Raw genomic sequence first — 21,195 nt, 5'->3', positions numbered from 1 at the left:
ATTGGTCCTAACATAGACTCCTGTGGAACACCGCTAGTCACCGGCAGCCAACCAGAAAAGGCTCCCTTTATTCCCATTTTTAGCCTCCTGCCAAATGGCCACTGCTTTATCCATGCTAGAATTTTTCCTGTAATACCATGAGCTCATAGCTTGTTAAGCAGCCTCACGTGTGGCACCTTGTCAAGGGTCTTCTGAAAATCCAAGGATACAACATCAACCAAGTCCCCTTAGTCTCTCCTGCTTAAGCATGGCAATTGCTTCACATGCCAGCAATCACTGATAGAGATTCAATACCTGCTGCTACCTATAAGGAGTATGTACATTCTCCCCATGTAGGTTTCCTTTGGGTGCTCTCATTCCCCCCACATTCCAAAGATGGATAGATAAAACTGTGGACAAGCTATGTTGGCACCAGAAGCGTGTCGATACTTGGGATTCTCCCCTGCAAAATTCTTACTGATTTGATTTGATGAAAATGATGCATTTCACTGCATGTTTCGATATAGTGATATGCATATGATAAATAAAGCTAATCTTTAAATCTTTAAAATGCTCCTTAAAGCAGTTAAGTCATCCCTGTTGGATGATATACTTGTACGTGCTGCTTGGGTGCATATTTTGTTTGTTATCGTGCTTGTGAAGTGCCTTGATGCATTTGTTATCGTTCCTATGAAGTGCCTTGATGTACTTTAAAGATTACATAGATGGAGGTTGTTGTTCAGCACTACTTTCTCAAACACTGCTCCCTACTGTCTCTCCACACACCTCACGAACAGCCAGTCCACCGCATGCAATGACCCTGCACATGCGAAGCAGGCACATCTAAAATCTACAGCTTGGCTCAGATATGCCTTTCCCTCTAAAATCCGCAGAGGCTCTGCATTTAATTTCTTACCTTTTGATTGTGATTCATCGTCACTGTCTGAACTGTCGTTTCCAATTAAATGTTTGGTTTGAATTTGGGCTGTAATATAAATTAAAAGAAATAAATCACCCAAGCATTACATTAGTGTTAGAAATCAGTCACTGAATTGTTTTATGTTAAGAGTCTGATCTCCATTTTCCATGAGATAAATAGCTCCAGGATTTCAGAATGTCAGCAAAGGGTGAATTATCCAGACGATCTTAGTTCCTATATGGAGGGTGACCCTATACTCATCACACTTCTGTATATTGTTCCCAAATCCATTTCAGAAGCTTCACCTCCATTACTTACCGGTAAATATTAGTCTGAGTCAAAAGTTAATCATCTTTGTAAACAGACTTTAGGTATCTGTAAAAGATTTACCCCTCATGAGTCTCGTGTCAAATCCTTTCTTGCAGCACTCTCTGTATTCTTACTTACAAATACTAAATGTTTTCTATCATATTGTTAATTTTCTTGTATATCACCACACAAGGAATAACAACACTCAATAGGAAAGGATTATGACACGTCGATTTTGATTTTAATCCTTCCTAGTGCATAGGTACTGTATTGAGATAGCCATGGCATTACTCTGTGGCTGATTTAGTCAAGGTCAACTGATTCAGTGCCAAAAATATCAAATCTGGAATTTGTGATTGTCAGTCTTTTTAAAAATATAACAGATCAACGTTTTACATGTTTGGTTATTCCCATCAACTATTTTCATTATATAAACCCTCAACTTTCTTTCATGAACTTGTCACATCCCATCCTCCACAGTTACAATACAGGCAGTCCCTGAGTTACAAACATCTGACGTACGGACAATTCGTACTTACGAACCAAGGGAGGAGAACGTCATCTGCTATTTTAAGTCGGATCATGACACCGTCCGACATTTTAAGTTGTTGCCATTAACACTGTGTTGAGTGTGTAACTTTGTATTTGGCTTAAATATTTCTTAGCAAGATTCACCCTAACCCCCTCCCCCCTTTTCCAGTCAGCACCGCCCCCACTTATCCCAGTTAACCTGTCTCAGTGCGGGTGGACTTTAGGACCCGGAGCAGCACAAGACCCGCCGCCCGCGGCTGCTGCTGTATTTCTTTTTATTAAGTGCAATCGTGAACAACAGCCAGATCAGAAATGCTGATCAAGTCAACTAGTTCCTAAAGAGAACTCTGATAGGCCAATCAGATGGTTCACTGCTGCTCAGCAACAGAACATAAAATCTGCAGTTTTCTGTTCCATTGACGGAAAACGATCACGATTGAAAAGAAAGTGGAAATAATAAAGCGAATGGGAAGAGGTGAAATGCCATCGGTCATTGTTAAAGCTTTAGGCTACAGTCGGTCAACGATCGGAACAACTTTAAAGATTACAGGTAAAGGATAAAGTGAGAATAATGGAGCATGTGAAAGGCCCTGCCCTGACGAAAGCTACAATTACTACTCAGCAACGCAGTGGTTTAATAATTGAAATACATACATTTCTTAAGTGTTTTATATGCATAAAAAGGTAAAATATATACTATATACTAAGACAAACGTTTGACTAACTGATGCTAAATAATACCGGATGTACCCGTTCTGACTTATATACAAATCCGACTTAAAGACAGACTCAGGAATGGAACTCGTTTGTAACCTGGGGGCTGCCTGTTGAGAGTTTTACAAAGACAATTCTAGTTAAAAAGTGAAATACGTTAAGTACGGAATAGTACAATTTTGTATGACTTTAAAATGAGAAGAAAATTATAATTGAGTGAATGGCCCAATATTCCCCCACTCAGTCCAATTGGTACAGATTCACCAAGCTGGAAAAGGACAGCTACATGGTACTATAATAATTATCAGCAATAGGTGGCTAAAGAGGGCAAGAGCATTGTGCCGTAGAGCCAGGAAAGAAGGAAACATCAGCCAGAATTGGCTTGTGGATGTATTTTACTGATCACAATGCAGCAAAACTGATTTCACCTCATCTGATCTCCAGGGGACTGCACTGAGTAGAAACTGATATATTGTAATATAGTTGCAAGCTCTGTTACAATTTCTTTTATTATATATTTTAATTAGTAAGATTTAAACTATTCACTTTTATAAATATGAAGTGATGTTTAGATCAAAAACCTAAGCTGCCATCAAGCGTCCAGCATTCAAAAGGGCTGTAAAAAAAAAAAAATCACTTCAAATCTTGCTTTCAGCCACATAAAAATGAAGTTATTATTCCTTGCACTTAAAATAAGGAAACCATTCTTGGTTTGTTATTTGGTTGAGATGGAAACAGAAAATGAACTGTCAAATAAACTCCAGCAGTTGCGTCTTCATAACGTAGCAATAAACATTAGTAACTGTTTGGGTGCAATTAAAACAAGACATTTTCCATTCGGAAGTAATTTGAATGATCAATCCCCTCCCAAACCACTGGTCTAAAGGAAGCCCCTTCCCACACAGTACATGTTTACTCATACACATTTGGAAAGTATCAGGAAAGAGTCACTAATTCCACATCACTCAGATAGAAGCTGGGAGTGTCAGAGCTTGAGTTCATATCTGGCAGTGTTCAGGCCTGGAGGAGAGCAGTGTGAGAATAGCTCTTTGTCTTTTCCTTTATGCTTTTACTCTCGGCTAACTGGTGGAAAACATTTAAACTAGACGACCAGCACTGGGGGGTGGTCAGTAAGCTGGGGTGATCAAATACAATCTGCACGTGCCTACAACTGATGGGACTCTACCGATCGTTATTACATGTCACAAGGAAATATTTCTAGAAGGGGGTGCATGGCTTACAAAACCTGGGTCAAAATTCTTTTAGGTTTATCAATTGTTCATCACTCCTAGAAAAAAAACATAAATGAAAGCGAATTCTTCAGAAAGGTGCTGTAACACATTAAAGAGAGGGATTGTACGATTGTGTGAAGTTGGTTATACATTACAAGCTGCCAGAGGAAGTGGTAGAGGCAGGTACAGTTATAGTGTGCAAAAGAAATTTGGACCAATTCATGAATATGAAATGTTTCATGGCACAGAGGCCAAAAATTGGGAGTAGCTCAGGAAGATTAGCATGGTCCACTTGGGCTGAGGGCTTACTTCCACACTGCATCTCTATGTGACTAATTCATTGCTATTGAAGCTAGCTTCACTTACATAGAGTTGGTAAGAACACACAAAATAGGACGTGGCCAATCATACCCTCACACCCGCTCTGCTATCCACTGGCTGAGTTTTCATCTCCAACACATTCCTATACTAAATGATATCCAAAGGTGTCTCTCTTGAACATATTCAAAGACTCAAAAATGAACTCTTTGTCTTACAGAGCAACTAGGTACATTGCACTTGGTTAGAAGATTTTCAAGATTTACCAGCCAGTGGATGAAGAATTTTTTTTTGCTTCTGTCCTGATTGAGTAGCAGCTAATTCTTTACTTCCCAACATGAGGAAATAAACATTCCAGATCTACCCTGGCAAGCCCCAATGCTTGTTTTCAAATATTTTCTGGAGAGACCAAAATCTCCTTTCATTCCATGTAAACTTCCAGCATTTAGCAAAAAAAATCCTAAGTTTTTTTCATGAATAGGGGAAAGGTCATAACATTAATAAAACTTAGAATTGTAAAAGCTCCACCATGGACAGTCCCTCATGCAACTACAAAAGGAGAAAGTTTAGACATGGGGCTAGTAAGCCCATCCTGTAAAAACCCAGAGCTACAGAAGCCCCTGGGAGAGGAAGAATTTTCGAAGATGGGCTAAACCTGGGGGCAACATGAAAGGTTGGCCCAGGACTGAGTTGCTGTTGATGGCCTTTACCCCAGAAAGGACAATGGGCTTAAGCAAGCAAGCAGAATTGGAAAGAAAATGGTGACAATCCTGTTTGATCAAAGGAGACCATTCACCAGCAGGTCTGGAGACTGAACCAATTAGAATTTAAATTTGGCAGTGCCTGATTTGCTTAGCTAAGCAACACTGAGGGGAAAGAAATGAATGCAAGTCAAATTTAGAGCTCCCAGTCAATGCTGTTTCTTTGTGAATAACTATTCTGTATGTCAGTCGAAGCTGCAGGCCTGTAGTAAACAACCTCCACCAAATTGAGGCTGACTTAACAGTATGACTTATGGGGTGTATAGGACCCTTGCACTATCACAGTACAGATAGAGCTTTGTGTAAAACTCACAACAGACAGGAGAGTTGCTGCATTTGTAAACACCAGTATTTGATCTGGAAGTTCTGAATACTAGGGACAGCTAAAAAAATGTTACAGCTTGCAAAACGAACTGGTGACATGGTTCCTCAATTGAAATGTATCAAGAAGTAGTTGACATGATCAGAATTCCAAGCTAAATACAGAAGGAAGTAGCCCGAAGGCAGACTTGTGTATACCAGTGGTAAACAACAAAATGGCATATTTTTAGTCAAAAAATTAACCTCACATGAAATGCATTGGTTGTGGCAGTGGAAGGAGGCAAAGTGAGCAAATAAAACAGAAACCACTGAGTTCTTCCTCTCTATCTAGACAGCAGAGAGGCTGATTCAAGCTTTATTTAACTTAAGCAAGTTATTTAGGTTCAAATTGACCAAGCATCCTGTTTAAACTAGATTGCTTCTCATGATTAGTCTTCGAAAAAAATATTCTTTTGAGTTGCTCATACTTACCCAGATCTTATCTGTTTCATATGCATAAAAATTCCATGAGTGAACTATTGATGTTAATCAGTAAGACAGAATTGGCTGTCTCCCCTCCACCCCTCTCATTTCATGCCTTCATTATATCCACATAATTTCAAGTCATAAGACCTTCTATTTCACACGTATTTTGTGAATAATGTCAAGAGAATTACAAATCCAGTTCCTTGCAATGAATTCATCCTATTTTAGCCTCGAAGTGGATTCTATAAGACTTGTACAAATCCTTATATAAGTGTTGTTACCACAGAGTTACACAGATAAAATACAGGAGGAAGTCAGCAAGTCAGGCAACATCTATAAACAGTAACACACACAAAATGCTGGTAGAACACAGCAGGCCAGGCAGCATCGATAGGGAGAAGCGCTGTCGACGTTTCGGGCCGAGACCCTTCGTCAGGACTATAAACGTCTATAAACAGTCAAAGTTTTGGGGCAAGATCCTTCCTCAGGACTGGAAGAGGAGGAGGAAGAAGCCTGAATAAGGAGGTGGGGGAGGGGAAAGAATATAAACTAGTAGGTGACACCAGGCGAGAGGGAAGGTGGGCAGGTGATAAGTGGAAAAGGTAACAGGCTAAAGAAAATATCTGTGAGGAGAAGAGAGTGGACCTCGGGAGAAAAGGAAGGAGGAGGGGCACTAGAGGGAGGTGACGGGTAGATGAGAAGCAGTAAGAGGGAGCCAGAATGGGGAATAGAAAAAGAGAGAGAAAGGGGTGGGTGGAGAAATTCCTGAAAGTTAGAGAAATCGATACTCATGCCATCATGTTGAAGGCTACCCAGGTGGAATACGAGGTGTTGCAACCTGAGAGTGGCCACATCGTGACAGTACAGGAGGACGAGGACTGATGTATCGAGTTGCATCTCTTTGCTGTTTCCGTCTGTGGAGCCACTTGTAAATTCACTTTGAAAGTTTGCCAGCTCCTCTATTTTCAATGAGGAAAAGCAACTTTCATACCAGAAAGGCTTAAATTATAATATTGAAATAAAGTTTATAATCTTCTTATCACCATGAACGTTTAACAATACCAAATATCCTTCCAGAAACAACCATTTTACACACAGTACGCACACTTTACTTAAAGGGGAAACAGAAGCTCTAATCGGGACACGAGATAAGTGAGGCAAACACTCCACTTTGTCACAGATCAGCTGGATGTTGGCTTAATACAGATATGCTGCAGTGGTCAGCTGGTGACAGGAAAGGCGTTTCTGGCAGCAGATGGCTGCTAACACTTCCAAACTGCATCATAGGCTGAATGTTCTGCAGGCTCCCATGAGAGGCAAAGTGCAAGCACAAAGTCTTTCTGTGGACTTTAGAGGAAGAGAAGCTGCAAATACTAGTTTCCTTGTCCTGATCAGGTTACACTGAAGCACAATGCAATACTGGTCTGGGAGATGCTGCATGGGTATTTTCCGCATTTTTCCACCTTTATTTCACAGCTCCCCACACTTGCAGTTTTGTCTTTTTATACTGCAACCAATCTGATGGAAAGCAGTTTCACACAGATGCTGCCTATCAAATGAGTGTTTCCAACATTCTCGGTTTATATTTCTGCCTTCTGAGAGTTAATGGGCTCACAGACTGTGTAAGAAACTCTGGGACTGAAGTTCTGTAAGTTTCTCTTATTGTCCTAAATTCCACAGAAACACCAGATTAATCTAAAGAGTATGTAATAAAAACTAGCAAGAGACAGCCACCCAAGTGTGAGACGGGGAAAACTGGGGACTGGCCAGAAGTGCTGCCAACATACATAATCAAGAAAATTATGACCAGGGTAAATGACCATCAAAATAGCAGTAAAAGGACACAAGATTAATCACGGCATGCTGTGTTTCTTTTTCACATTATTGGAAGTGAAGGTGAATTAAGCCAATGTCCAAAGACATTAGTTAAATAATACTGGAAAAATCATACAACTAGATGCTGGAAATCTGAATTGAAAGTAAAAGTAGTTATCACTCAGTAGGTCAGGTGGAAAACGCTAGCTCATGGGAAAGGGAAAGGAATTGGGATGCTACCAGGAAATCCTGCCTTTTGTGGCAGATGGAGCAAAGCAGTCCTCTTCCCCCATCCCCGCAATATATGTCATGCTTCACCAACGTAGAGGAAGCCACACATCAGATACAATAGATGGCTACACAGACTTACAGGGCCCAAATCATGATGAGGGAGAAGGTGTAGGGGGAGGTGTAGCACTTCGTACACTTGAAGGGATAAATGCCAGAAGGGAAATCAGTGGGGACGGACAAGTGAACAAGGAGGCGAGACTACACCTGTGACTGCATGAACATCAACTTCTCTAACTTCCAGTAACTTCTCCTCCCCCATCCCTTTCTCTCTTTTTCCATTCCCTGTGACTGCATGAACATCAATTTCTCTAACTTCCAGTAACTTCTCCTCCCCCATCTCTTTCTCTCTTTTTCCATTCCCTGTTCCGGTTCCCCTCTCACACCCCTTCTCATCTCCTCACCTGCCCATCTCCTTTCATGGTCTACTGTCCTGTCCTATCAGATTGCTTTTTCTTCAGCTCTTTATCTCTTGCACCAAATGCTGCTTAAGCTGGTTGAAATGTCTAACTTTTCCTCCTTTTTTTTTTTAAAAAAGCAAGAATATAGCCCAGTTTAGAAAAAACTCAACACACAACACCAAATGATTAAAGGGGGAATAAAATGAACAGAATATAGGGGAAAATAAGAGAAGCAGTTAACCATTTGATCTTTCACACTTGCTCTGCCATTAAATATAAGCATGGCTAATCCTCCATTTCGATAACATTTCTTTCCTGATACAATTTGCTGACTTCTAGGTCTAGAAATCACACCAGACAAATACACCAACTTGATTTCTACAGCCCTCTATGGTGGAGAATTCCAAAGGACCATCTGTTTCTGAGTAAAGACATTTCTGTTCATTTCAGTCCTCAATGTCTTACTCTGTATCACGAGACTGGGAACCCATGGGAAACAGCTTCCTTGCATCTAGTCTGCAAAGCCCTTCTATCAGACTGTTCATTATTTTAAACTCTTGTGATGGCAGATTTTGACAACCCAATCTCTCTCCACAGACAGTCCCAGCATCCATGGAATCAGTTTGATGAACTTTCATTATACTACTTCTGCACCACTAGGGATGGAGAGCAAAACTGCCCTGTAAAGTAATGGGAAGGAACCTGGTTTGGTAATTCTTAGAGAAGATTTGTTAGAAATGCTGCAAAGTAACTTAAAATGATAAATTCTAGAATGCCATGCTGTACCTTTAGGTTTATTGTAACCTGAACCCAATTGTGTCTCATTTAAACTAGATTATATGTACTTCTCAGCTGGAACAGCAACAAAGAGTTGTGTCCTGGCTGATTTTTCACCTCCTTATTCAAGGGGCACTGAAGATATTTTCAAGGTGTTCCATAACTCTCAAAGACAGAGACTGAACAGAGTCTGTCAGAGAATGTCTGCAATGTCATAAAGGACAAACCACTCATTCTGTGAGAAAATAAATATTTCTACATTGTTATACATACAAGAAATACCAAATATCACACATGCTCAGCTAATGTGCAGTTTTGGTCCCCTAATCTGAGGAAAGACATTCTTGCCATAGAGGGAGTACAGAGAAGGTTCACCAGATTGATTCTTGGGATGGCAGGACTTTCATATTCAGAAAGACTGGATCGGCTGGGCTTATACTCACTGGAAGTTAGAAGATTGAGGGTGGATCTTATTGAAACTTATAAAATTCTAAAGGGATTGGACAGGCTAGATGCAGGAAGACTGTTCCCGATGTTGGGGAAGGCCAGAACGAAGGGTCACAGTTTAAGGATAAAGGGGAAGCCTTTTAGGACTGAGATGAGGAGAAACTTCTTCAGAGAGTGGTGAATCTGTGGAATTCTCTGCCACAGGAAACAGTTGAGGCCGGTTCATTGGCTATATTTAAGAGGAAGTTAGATATGGCCCTTGTGGCTAAAGGGATCAGGGGGTATGGAGAGAAAGCAGGTACAGGGTTCTGAGTTGGATAATCAGCCATGATCATACTGAATGGCGGTGCAGGCTCGAAGGGCCGAATGGCCTACTCCTGCACCTATTTTCTATGTTTCTATAAGAAGTTTGACTGTATGAAGAAGCCCTCTGTAAATTTTTGCAATAGATTAATGAGCGCTGTCTGCCATTGATAAACATTGTTCAGCACTCCGAATTGGAGATTTTTAAGAAACTATTAATAGCACAGTGCTTTTCATCACATCATCTGCTTACTACAAGAGACTGTACTTGAAATATATTTCACTGCATGTGAAACATTAGGGAAATCCTGTGTAATGTGATATGTTATCATACATTTTATGACATCTTGGGTACTAAAAACAAATGAGTCAAAACAGTATGCTGACATTTACAGTAAAACATACAATAAGCCACTTGGCATTAAAGCCTGAAAAACTGCTTAGTATAATCAACATTTGTGACACTAAGGGACATCAGGGAGAAATTTCCAGTATCTAGTTCTGTGGTTAACAGCTAAAACTAGGATGTTTCCGTCCGAGATGTCTCTTCCACATACACAAGCCTTGAATGCATTTGTGGTCCTACTAACAATATCCCTAGCAAACATGGCAATTACAACAAAGCCAAATTATTCCCAAAAATATATGGCACTGAATAATTAATGTAGTGACTTTGGAGTCTCATTGCTCCAGATTTCAAATATCAAAGTTTTGAAAAAAAAAGTTTAAAGTTATTTTCTGAAAACATTTTCTTCCACTGTGAAGTTTCCAGATTCCTGTTTTAGTGTGCATAGCGTCCCAAATAAGTGAAAGTAATCCCAACTATTTATTCAATTAGTTTTTGTACAGAAAATAAATGAAATGAATTGGGGTGGGGGTGGGGGGGGGGAGTTGGCTCATTTTGCATCACCTGATGGTGTAGGATTTCTAGGGCAATCCCTTTTCCATTTAACTTTATTTAACTCATTTTATGATCATGATTTTATATTGAATGAAATACTCTGATTGTACTAATTGTTTTAATTTGATTGAAGGATACAGTGTATTCTGGTTAATTGGGACAGCTGCTTACTATGCCGCTTAATCGGAACAGGAGACTGTTGCCGAGCAGTTTCTAACCAGCGTTAATATCCCTAATGATCTCGGCCCAAAATGTCGATTGTTTGTTCATTTTCATAGATCCTGCCTGACCTGCTGAGCTTCACCAGAATTTTGTGTGTGTTTCTCTTACTAGTGTCAGTAGCATCATTTGTGTGGCCGTTGGACACTACACCATGTTTAGAGTTGCCTATGTTCATGTTGTGTTGTCTATTTGGGCTGATGGACACTGATTCAAAAATTGGTGATTTTTGATCATTTTGATTTTTATTTTGACTTTAAAAGATTACGACACTAATTCATTCAGGAAGGCATTCCATTATCTGTATTAGGTGTCTACATTGATTTTGTTAATTTACAGTCAAGCAAAAGAACACGGTAGTGTACACTGGATGAATCCCTCCATTGATAACTACTAGAAACTAATACACAGTTTTATAGTACTGTATTAGTATTGTCAGAGTTCTAATATGTTCTGTATTTCATTTAAATACATGATTTGTTAATCAGTTAAATGGTAATTTGTCTTTTTACACCTTTTTAAGTATGTCCATGAAACTTCAGCTAATTGGGACAGCTGCTTAATTGGGCCAAAATGTACTGGTTCCGATATATCCCAATTAACCTGAATTCACTTATTTCAGTCCATCCGGTTTCTTGTTCCGCTCTGAAGTGCAAAAGCTCCCCTCTAGAGGGCACTGTGCTGACACAACTCACCAGTTTGCAGATCACAAACTGAACCTTATGTACCCCATGTATTGTTGACTGCATCTAATTTTCTGCAGAAGTACACAATTTCCCCTTGAGTGATTAAGTACAACTTTCTGAGCTAAAGGTGGCAGATAATTAACTGATACATGCAAAGAACCCTGGGGAAAGGATTAATGTTTGTCCAGGGCCTGTAAGAGTATGTTCCAAGAAGGTTATGAAGAACATTTCAGTGTTTCTGAAAATGCATTCATATAAATCCTAGAAGTGTAGAATATTTTGTGAGGAAGTTGCACGTAGGTAAAGTAGGGATTTTCTGTGGTTGTTGCACTGTTGAATGTGTTGGGAGTGGGGACATGAAATAAAGAGTATGATAAATAGTACAATTTAAAATCTTATGCGGAGGCTAAAGAATGAACAACATGTGCAGTACCTAGCTCTTCTTCCATAGTGGTGCTGCCTTGGTTGTTGGAACTGCTTACTCCAAGCACTCGATTGAACAATATGGAAAATGCACTGCCCCAAACACCTATCAATGCAATAAAGGAACACAAAATTAAAACAATAATGATTCCACTAAAAAAAAGTTAATACTACAATATGAATAGAAGCAAAATGGGAGAAATTCAACGTGGCTGAGAGCGAGAATATTGGCTACCAGTTGCATTTATGTCTGACATCTTGTTCCACCGAAGAGGACAGACCAAGTACAGAGGTACATATAGCCAACAGCCTGTATTCTTGCCCTCACGTACAACCAGTGACCAAGGAAAAATTTATCCACACCTCATGTGCCACATCAAAAACTGGATGAGATCATTTGACTGAAGTACATCAAACTGCATCATACTGATCTGTCTTCTGCCCACTGTAAAATAAGGTCAATGAAATGACTCTGTTGGCACCCTGTCCCTCCTGAGCAGCCCCATTGTTCTTCAATGAAGGTAATATTCCTGCTCCAGTAACCTCTTCCTAGCAACCGAGCCAGGGACAGGTCAGATTTTTATGCACACGAAGCACTAAATGGTGTGGGTCATGCTCCCATTTCATTCTTTATTTTTACAGCTGTCAAGTACTGCGTTCTTAAAAAGGCAGCTACTATGAAAATACTCAACATTTAACAGAAGAGGAAAGAGAGCTAAATGTACATCCTTACCTTTCAGTAGCATATGGCAAGGCAAAATGCAATAACTCATTAAAAATTGTGCTGCTCTCTGGATGTGGGGAAAGACAAGGGTCATTGAAATTAAATGTGCTAGCTTCAAATTAAATTCAATTCATGAAGCAGTTCAACTTGCAGTGCAGCTATTGTAGCTGGTTGGGTGTCCAGCACTCCAGTGGGAAGAAGACAAAGAAGTATGAAGTTAGTTTTACTAATTTGAACTCAGAAGTTAAAAATCTATGGATCTCAATGAACATGAAAAAAAAATCAGGAAAAATACATAATGTAGAATAAATCCACATTCCCTACTTTCATTATTACAAAGTTAAAATTATCTTTTTTTTATCTGAAGATCGTCCCATTCGTTTTAACAAAGACAGAGTAAGAGTTCCCGTAATTTATTCTTGGAGGGATTTAATTTCATTGCCAGGTTAGCTGAATAGTCCCAGCTCAGATACAAATTATCTGTCCAGGAAGAGCTATAAAAAAAGATTTACAAGTGGCATCCTAAACATTTTCCCAATCATCACTCCATCTCTATTCTTGTTGTCCTTGGTCCAATTCCTGCAAATAACCCCATCGATACTGATGGCCTTCTAAACACTGCTTGATCATCTTCTTTATTATCACCCCAAAAATCCGATCAATAGCAAATCTCTTTAACCTGAGACATTTGGAAGCCTGGAAAATGAATTGCTGGAGAAGAATTGCTGGAACTTGTGGTAGGAACTGATGATGCCTACTGTGATCCATGAAAAACCTATCTGGGGACAAATTCCACTCATTTATGATCAGACTTCCTATAAAGCTCTGGAAAAGTCCAGCCAAATGCAAGTTTATTAATTTATTAAGAGTTTTCTTTTAAGCAAGTTGACTTCCCACCATAAGATGATGGCTGATTTTGTTTTCCCTCTCAACCCCATTCTTCAGCACTTTCCCCAATCTTTAACACCCTTACTAATCAAGAACCTATTGACCTCCACTTTAAATATGCCCTATGACTTGAGCCCCGCAGCTTTTTGGGACAGATTTACCAACCTCTGGCTAATAAAAAAAAAAGCCTTCTATCTCTGTTCTAAAGCAATGTCCTTTTACTCTGAGGATAAGCTCTTTGGTCCTAGACTTACTTGATATTGGAAATGTCCTCTCTGTATCCACTCTGTTCAGGACTTACAGCAGCTTTCCAAGAGATCCCCTTCATTATTCTAAATTCCAGTGAGTAAGCCCAGAGCCATGAAAAGCTCCTCGTACAGTGGCATGCAAAAGTTTGTGCACCCTGCATGGTCAGTACTTGGTAACACCCCCTTTAGCAAGTACTACAGCTTGTAAATGCTTTCTGTAGCCAGCTAAGAGTCTTTCAATTCTTGTTTGGGGGATTTTCGCCCATTCTTCCTTGCAAAAGGCTTCTAGTTCTGTAAGGTTCTTGGGCTGTCTTGCATGCACTGCTCTTTTGAGGTCTATCCACAGATTTTCGATGATGTTTAGGTCAGGGGACTGCGAGGGCCATGGCAAAAACTTCAGCTTGCGCCTCCTGAGGTAGTCCATTGTGGATTTTGAGGTGTGTTTAGGATCATTGTCCTGTTGTAGACGCCATCCTCTTTTCATCTTCAGCTTTTCTACAGATGGTGGGATGTTCCCTTCCAGAATTTATTGATATTTAATAGAATTCATTCTTCCAGTGAAATGTTCCCCATGCCGCTGGCTGCAACACAAGCCCAAAGCATGATTGATCCACCCGTGCTTAGTTGGAGAGGTGCTCTTTTCATGAAATTCTGCACCCTTTTTTCTCCAAACATACCTTTGCTCATTGCGGCCAAAAAGTTCTATTTTAACTTCATCAGTCCACAGGACTTGTTTCCAAAATGCATCAGGCTTGTTTAGATGTTCCTTTGCAAAACTCTGACGCTGAATTTTGTGGTGAGGACACAGGAAAGGTTTTCTTCTGATGACTCTTCCATGAAGGTCATATTTTTGCAGGTGTCGCTGCACAGTAGAACAGTGCACCACCACTCCAGAATCTGCTAAATCTTCCTGGAGGTCTTTTGCAGTCAAACGGGGGTTTTGATTTGCCTTTCTAGCAATCCTACGAGCAGATCTCTCGGAAAGTTTTCTTGGTCTTCCAGACCTCAACTTGACCTCCATTGTTCCTGTTAACTGCCATTTCTTAATTACATTATGAACTGAGGAAACAGCTACCTGAAAACACTTTGCTAACTTTTTCTAGCTTTCTCCTGCTTTGTGGGCATCATTTATTTTAATTTTCAGAGAGCTAAGCAGCTGCTTAGAGGAGCCCATGGCTGCTGATCGTAGGGACAAGGTTTGAGGAGTCAGGGTATTCATAAAGCTTTGAAATTTGCATCACCTGGTCTTTCCTAACAATGACTGTGAACAAGCCATAGCCCTAACAAGCTAATTAAAGTCTGAGTCCTTGGTAAAAGTTATCTGAGAGCTCAAATCTCTTGGGGTGCCCAAACTTTTGCATGGTGCTCCTTTCCTTTTTTTCCACTCTAAAATTGTACAAAACAAAAATAATACACTAATCTTGATTAAAATGTTGAAAAGAATGTTTCATCTTTAACTTTATGACTTTTGGAGATCAATTCATCTTCTACTCACTTAACTATTCACAATAACAGAAATTTTGACCGGGGTACCCAAACTTTTACATGCTACTGTACATTAACCCTTTCGTCTTTGGAATCATTCTCCAAGACCTTCTCTGGACCCTTTCAAATGGCAGCACATCCTTCCTTGGAATCGTGGTGCAAAACTACTCGCAATACTGCAAATGTGTTCTGACCAATGCCTTATAAAGCCTCTGCATTACATCCTTGCTTTTATATTCTAGTACTCTAAAAAGCTACAATTTCATTTGCCCTTCTTACTACTGACTCAATGGCAAAATAATGTAAGAAATCCGACACTAGAGCTCCTAAGTGCCTTTGCACCTTTGATTTCTTAATTCTGTCCCCATTTAGAAAGTAGTCCATGTCTTTATTCTTTCGTCCATGCATTCATTCCCTATGTTGTATTCCATTTGCCACCTCTTTGCCAATTTTCCGAACCTGACCAAGTCCTTATGAACACCGAATGCATTCTCAACTCTTTATCTTTGCATTATCTGCAAATTTGGCCACCAAGCTTGAATGCCATCATCTGGATCATTAACACATAAAAGTAGAAAACATATCACCATTCACTGCAAAACAGCTCTAGTCACCAGCAGCTAACCAGAAAAGACCCTCTTTATTTACACGCTTTGCTGTCTGTCAGTCAGCTAATCTTCTGTCCAGGCTATCACCTTTCCTGCAACACCATGGGCTTTTGTTTAACAGCCTTTTGTGCAAGACTTTGGAAATCCAAGTATACAATTACTGACTCTCCCTTATCTATCCTGCTTGTTACTTCCTGAAAGAATTCCAACAGATCTGTCAGGAAGGATTTCTCCTTAAGGAAACGATGTTGGCTTCACCCTATTTTAAGCTTCTAAGTATCGCAAAACCCCACCCTTAATATGGACTCTAAAATCTTACCAATCACTGAATACAGGCTAAACAGCATATAATTTTATGTCTTTTGCCTCTTTCCCTTCTTAAAAGGTGAAGTGACATTTGTAATTACCTAGTCCTCTGGAAACATTCCAGACTCAAGTGATTCTTGAATTGTCACTACTAATGCCTTCACAATCTCCTCAACTACCTTTTTCAAAACTCATCTGTTCCAAGTGATTTCTCTACCTTCACACCTATCAGCTTCCCAAGCACCTTCTGGTTAGTACTCGTGGCTACACTGACTCCTGTTCCCCCACCTAACTCTCCCTAATTTCTGACATGTTGCTGGTGTCTTACACAGTGAGGACTGACACAATATACTTACCAGTTCATCTGCTATTTCTTTGTTCCCCATTACTACCTCACCAGCATCTAATGTCCATTGTCTACTCTTGCCTCTCTTCTATTCTTTAAATATCTCAAAAAAAACATTTGATATTCTCATTTATATTACTGGCTAGCTTACCTTTGTATTTCATCTTTTCTCCCCTTATTGCTTTTCAGTTGCATTCTGTTGGTTTTTAAAAGCTTCCCGATCCTCTAATTTCCCGCCAATTTTTGCAATATTGTATGCCCTATCTTTGCTTTTATGCTTCCTTTGACTTCCATTGCCAGCCACAGTTGCATCCTACTGCTTCTTACCCATCAGGAAATGAAGTGGGTTCTCTTCATATCTCTTTACCACTGTTCCCATGAAGAACTTGCTGCCAAATATGCTGGGATGCATGAATGTTCCATACTTCGCCATTCCAATCTCGTATGGAGTGAATTCCACCCAGTCTATAAATTAATGAAACAAATTTGAGGCAGGAAGGAAGGGAGAGTCATTGTGAAAGACATCATTAATTAAATCTACCAAATAAACACCAAGTACTCCTTTTAGTGTTAGTCAGTATATCCCTAATTCTCTCCATTTAGCATAGGAATATATACAAGGGCTGATTGATAAGTTTGTGGCCTAAGGTAGGAGTCAATTTTAGAAAACCTAGCACATTTATTTTTCAACATAGTCCGCTTCTACATTTACACACTTAGTCCAGCAGTCGTGAAGCATACGGATCCCTTCTTTGTAGAAGTCGGCATCTTGGACCTCCAGAAGTGGCCCACAGCAGAGGTGATTGATAAGTTCGTGGCCTAAGGTAGAAGGAGATGAGTTATACAGCTCTCCTTACATGCACGTGCAGTTCAACTCTTTCAGTGATAATGCAGAAAGTTTGAAGTTAATAACTCATCTCCTTCTATCTTAGGCCACGAACTTATCAATCACCCATGCTGTGGACCACTTCTGGAGGTTCACGACGCCAACTTCTACAAAGAAGGGATCCGTATGCTCCACGACCGCTGGACTAAGTGTGTACATGTAGGAGGGGACTATGCTGAAAAATACATGTGCTAGGTTTTCTAAAAGTGAATCCTTCTACCTTAGGCTACGAACTTATCAATCACCCCTCGTATTTGACCTAATGGTTTATTTTTGTAGTCACATGGGTACAAAACAGGGTCACATATGAAATTGAAAACTTTAGTTTGCACATGAATATATAATCTTGCATTTTGGTTTCAGAACACTGGCAGGATTTTCAGAGAATTTGAAAAATTTGAAGAATTTCACCTTTGAGAATTCTTCATTGTGATTGGTTACTTGGGTGGTTTGATGTCTTAACAGCTTCAGGGTGTCATGATGCTCACTGAACTGATGTCCGACAGCCACTGAAGAGAGAATTTATCGCCACAATGATCATTAGATCTTCAAGGGCAGCTTTCTTTGAGGTTAACATCAAGCCTAAATACGGTAATGCCATCTCAAAATCAAGACTAAATGGGTGAGACAGCCACAATTCCTTGCTTCCACAATTTTGAAGTGTTGATATACTCTAATGGGAAACGAGGTGTATCGGCAGATCAGGGCATTGGCAGAACGAATGTGCAAGTGGGCAGGTATGAATATGTGAAGCCTGCTGTATGCCCAAGGAGGAAATTCATGACTTATAGTGCAGAGTGTAGTGGGTTTATTTTGTCATTTTTAGGACATAACATACATGGTTCTCAGCACATTTCCATACACTTAACTCCATTACTTGTCAAAATTGTTTCCTACAAATTATGAAAATGGAAGTAATAAGAGATAATAATCAAATAAAGCTCATAATTTATGAAAGTAGAAATGTAATATACACACCAACTGAAAAGCCTGAATGTTAACTGCATCTTGGTTATACAAGTGTACCAATTCATGTATAATTACCCAGTTTAAAGGACCTACCTGCAAACATGAGTTCAGAGACATCGGGCTTTACATGTAAACAGGTAAATAAGGGCATTGGGCACTGCCCTTTGTGGATCTTGTTTTTCAGCTCACTCATTCTATAGTTCATTCTCTGCAATATAACAGAAAATATAGTTTGAACAATCAAAATACATTACTGAAGTGGAAATGGTACAGTAATTTCAAAATCACATTCTCCTTTTCCAACTTAAACAATCCATTAATTTTGCAGTTCCATTAATTATTTTTTCTCTATCTACCTTCCAAATGTCTACATATTCTCTCTGACAAGCTGTGGATTTTGCTGACTGTTCACCCTTCAGCAGCCAGGCACAGCGTACTCATTGCTTTCACAACTTTTGCCCTACCGCTGAAGATCATTTAGGAAGGGCAAGATACAAACAACACATTTCAGAAAATAATGGACATTTCAGTGCCACAGACAGTGAACAGAGATACAAAATAATATCGGTTATCTAAGATGATCGAACTTCTTCCCATCATAATGAATAACAGGCAGGGTATGATGCTAAGTGTCACAGATGGAACTATTACTCAGCAAGAGACCTCAGGAGAAGGAAAACGACAACGAGTTAAACGATGTTAGGTTCACTTAAACACTATGGCTTGACTATGGCTAGTAGACTCACAACAATGCCTTAAAGTGGAATAGACTGTTGTAATTCATTGGTATACTTTCGGGATAAATATTTCAATTCAACTAAAGTAAAAGATTCAAAGAAATAAGCCTGAAGCTCTCAGATATGTGTGTTATATGGGGATGAAAATTTTTGCTTTTCGATTGCTAAATCACCCTATTTGGATTTAGAGGTAATATTTCACCTGAACTTCTCCAACCACACAGCTTTCAAAAAAAAAGGACAAATAAATTAGTAAGAAATGTAAATTCAAAATGATTGCGTTCCCTGGGGATTTGTGATCAAGGTTATAAGAGCTAATGCGGCCATGAACCACAGCAAACTATGTCACAAATCCAGATCAACTAACAAAGAACAACTACAAGTGATATGTTCTTACCCAATTATCCAGCCAAGTTGAAACACTTTAAATATCAAAGATAGTTTTTAAAACACATAAATAGCTACTTTTAATTGGCTATGCTTGCTTTATGAGGTAAAAAGCCACATGATAATGTATGTCAATTACACCAAGATAGACAACATTGTAGATGGTAGCACAAGAGATATATAGCTTAATAGAAGGGCATTTCCATCTGTGACATTCAGCATTGTATCCCGGCAATTATTCTTTGTTCATTTTAAAGGTAAGGGCAGATCTACGGTCAATGGATATCAACAGTAGTAAATGTGAACATGACCCTACTAAAACTGCGACACTGCAAAAACTAGAGTCTAAAATACTAGGCCTCTACTATGATGATCAGCATCATCCAACCCACTCCTGAGGACTCTGACTTCACTGTTGATCACACACCCTGGAATCTCTGGCCTTTACAGCAAATGCACCCCCCTGTGGCCTTGTTCTCCCCTCCCAGATTCACCTGTATCTGCAACAGGCCCTACAGACTAAAACTGGAACTTAAGCAAATAACTGCTGCACACTAAGAAACAGGCATGCTATACTTTCTAAGATGAAAACTCTTCAAAGACATAACCTAACGGCATAATTTAAACGTTAAAAATAAAGAGTAAATATGTTTATGTAGCTTAAGCAGTTTTCCAACACAAACAGAAGTAAATATTTTTCCACAATTTTACTGTTTTGCAGACTAATCAGCCCGCTTTTTTATGTTTATCCCTCAAGTTTAATTAGGTATTTAGTTTTGTGATCCTGTGGTTACAGTTTGTAAACTGGTTATGCTACGGTTCTATTCTGCAAAATATTTGTGTTGTATTTTAATTCATCTCCCATGCACAAACACCATACCCACTTCACATCAGCCATAAGCCTGCCACTTTCTCAGTTTTATCAGTTCTGAAAAAGAGGCGAAGCAAGAGGATAAGTTGTGCATTCATTTCTATTTAAGGGGACGGGGGTTTCTATGTTGATATACTACATATATTCACATCCTGCGGGTGGTGTGGCGCTGGGTATAAGAAATAATATTAAATCATTAGAAAGGGATGACATAGGATCAGAAGGTGTAGAGTCTCTCTGGGTTGAGTTAAGAAATGGCAAGGGTAAAAGGACCCTGATGGCGGTTATATACAGGCCACCAAACAGCAGCCGGGATGTGGATTACAAATTACAGCAGGAGATAGAAAAAGTGTGTCAGAAAGGCAATGTCACGATGATTGTTGGGGATTTTAACATGAAAGTGTATTGAGAAACCAGGCCAGTACTGGACCTCAAGAGAGAGAATTTGTAGAAGACGCAAGGGGTGGCTTTTTAGAACAGCTTGTTTGTTGAGCCCACTGGAGGATCGCCTGTGCTGGAATGGGTGCTGTGCAATGTTCCAGAGGTGATAAGAGAGCTCACTGTTAAGGAACCCTTGGGGAACAGTGATCACAATATGATCGAGTTCACTTTGAAATTTGAGAAGGAGAAACTACCGTTTGTAAATCCCAATGTGCCGGTAGTTCAATAGAATAAAGAAAATTACGATGGCATGATAGGGGAACTGGCCGAAGTTGACTGGAAAGGGACACTAGCAGGAAGAACAGCAGAACAGTATTGGCTGGAGTTTCTGCGAAAAATGAGGGAAGTGCAAGACAGATATATTCCAAATAAGAAGAAATTTTTGAATGGAAGAAGGACACTAGTGTGGCTGACATGTAAAGTCAGAGCCAAAGTAAAAGCTAAAGAGAGGGCATACAAGGAAGACAAAGCTAGTGGGAAGATAGAGGAT

The 21,195-nt window shown here is 39.7% G+C and overlaps 1 protein-coding gene across 6 annotated transcripts in view; it reads right to left on the bottom strand.

Moving 5' to 3' along the window:
- LOC140737090 (cytosolic phospholipase A2-like) overlaps positions 1 to 21,195 on the bottom strand; it is a 240,955-nt gene that overhangs the window by 30,811 nt on the left and 188,949 nt on the right. For all 6 annotated transcript variants that reach the window (XM_073063260.1, XM_073063261.1, XM_073063259.1 and 3 more), the window contains 4 exons: positions 18,363 to 18,477; positions 16,742 to 16,879; positions 11,820 to 11,915; positions 896 to 964 (listed from right to left, as the gene is read on the bottom strand). In XM_073063260.1, the coding sequence (XP_072919361.1) occupies positions 896 to 964; positions 11,820 to 11,915; positions 16,742 to 16,879; positions 18,363 to 18,477 (418 nt within the window). The remainder of the gene's footprint in view (positions 1 to 895; positions 965 to 11,819; positions 11,916 to 16,741; positions 16,880 to 18,362; positions 18,478 to 21,195) is intronic.

Source organism: Hemitrygon akajei, chromosome 12 (assembly GCF_048418815.1).
Source record: "Hemitrygon akajei chromosome 12, sHemAka1.3, whole genome shotgun sequence".
Taxonomy (NCBI): Eukaryota; Metazoa; Chordata; class Chondrichthyes; order Myliobatiformes; family Dasyatidae; genus Hemitrygon; species Hemitrygon akajei.
This window is presented reverse-complemented; position numbering and strand designations above follow the sequence as displayed.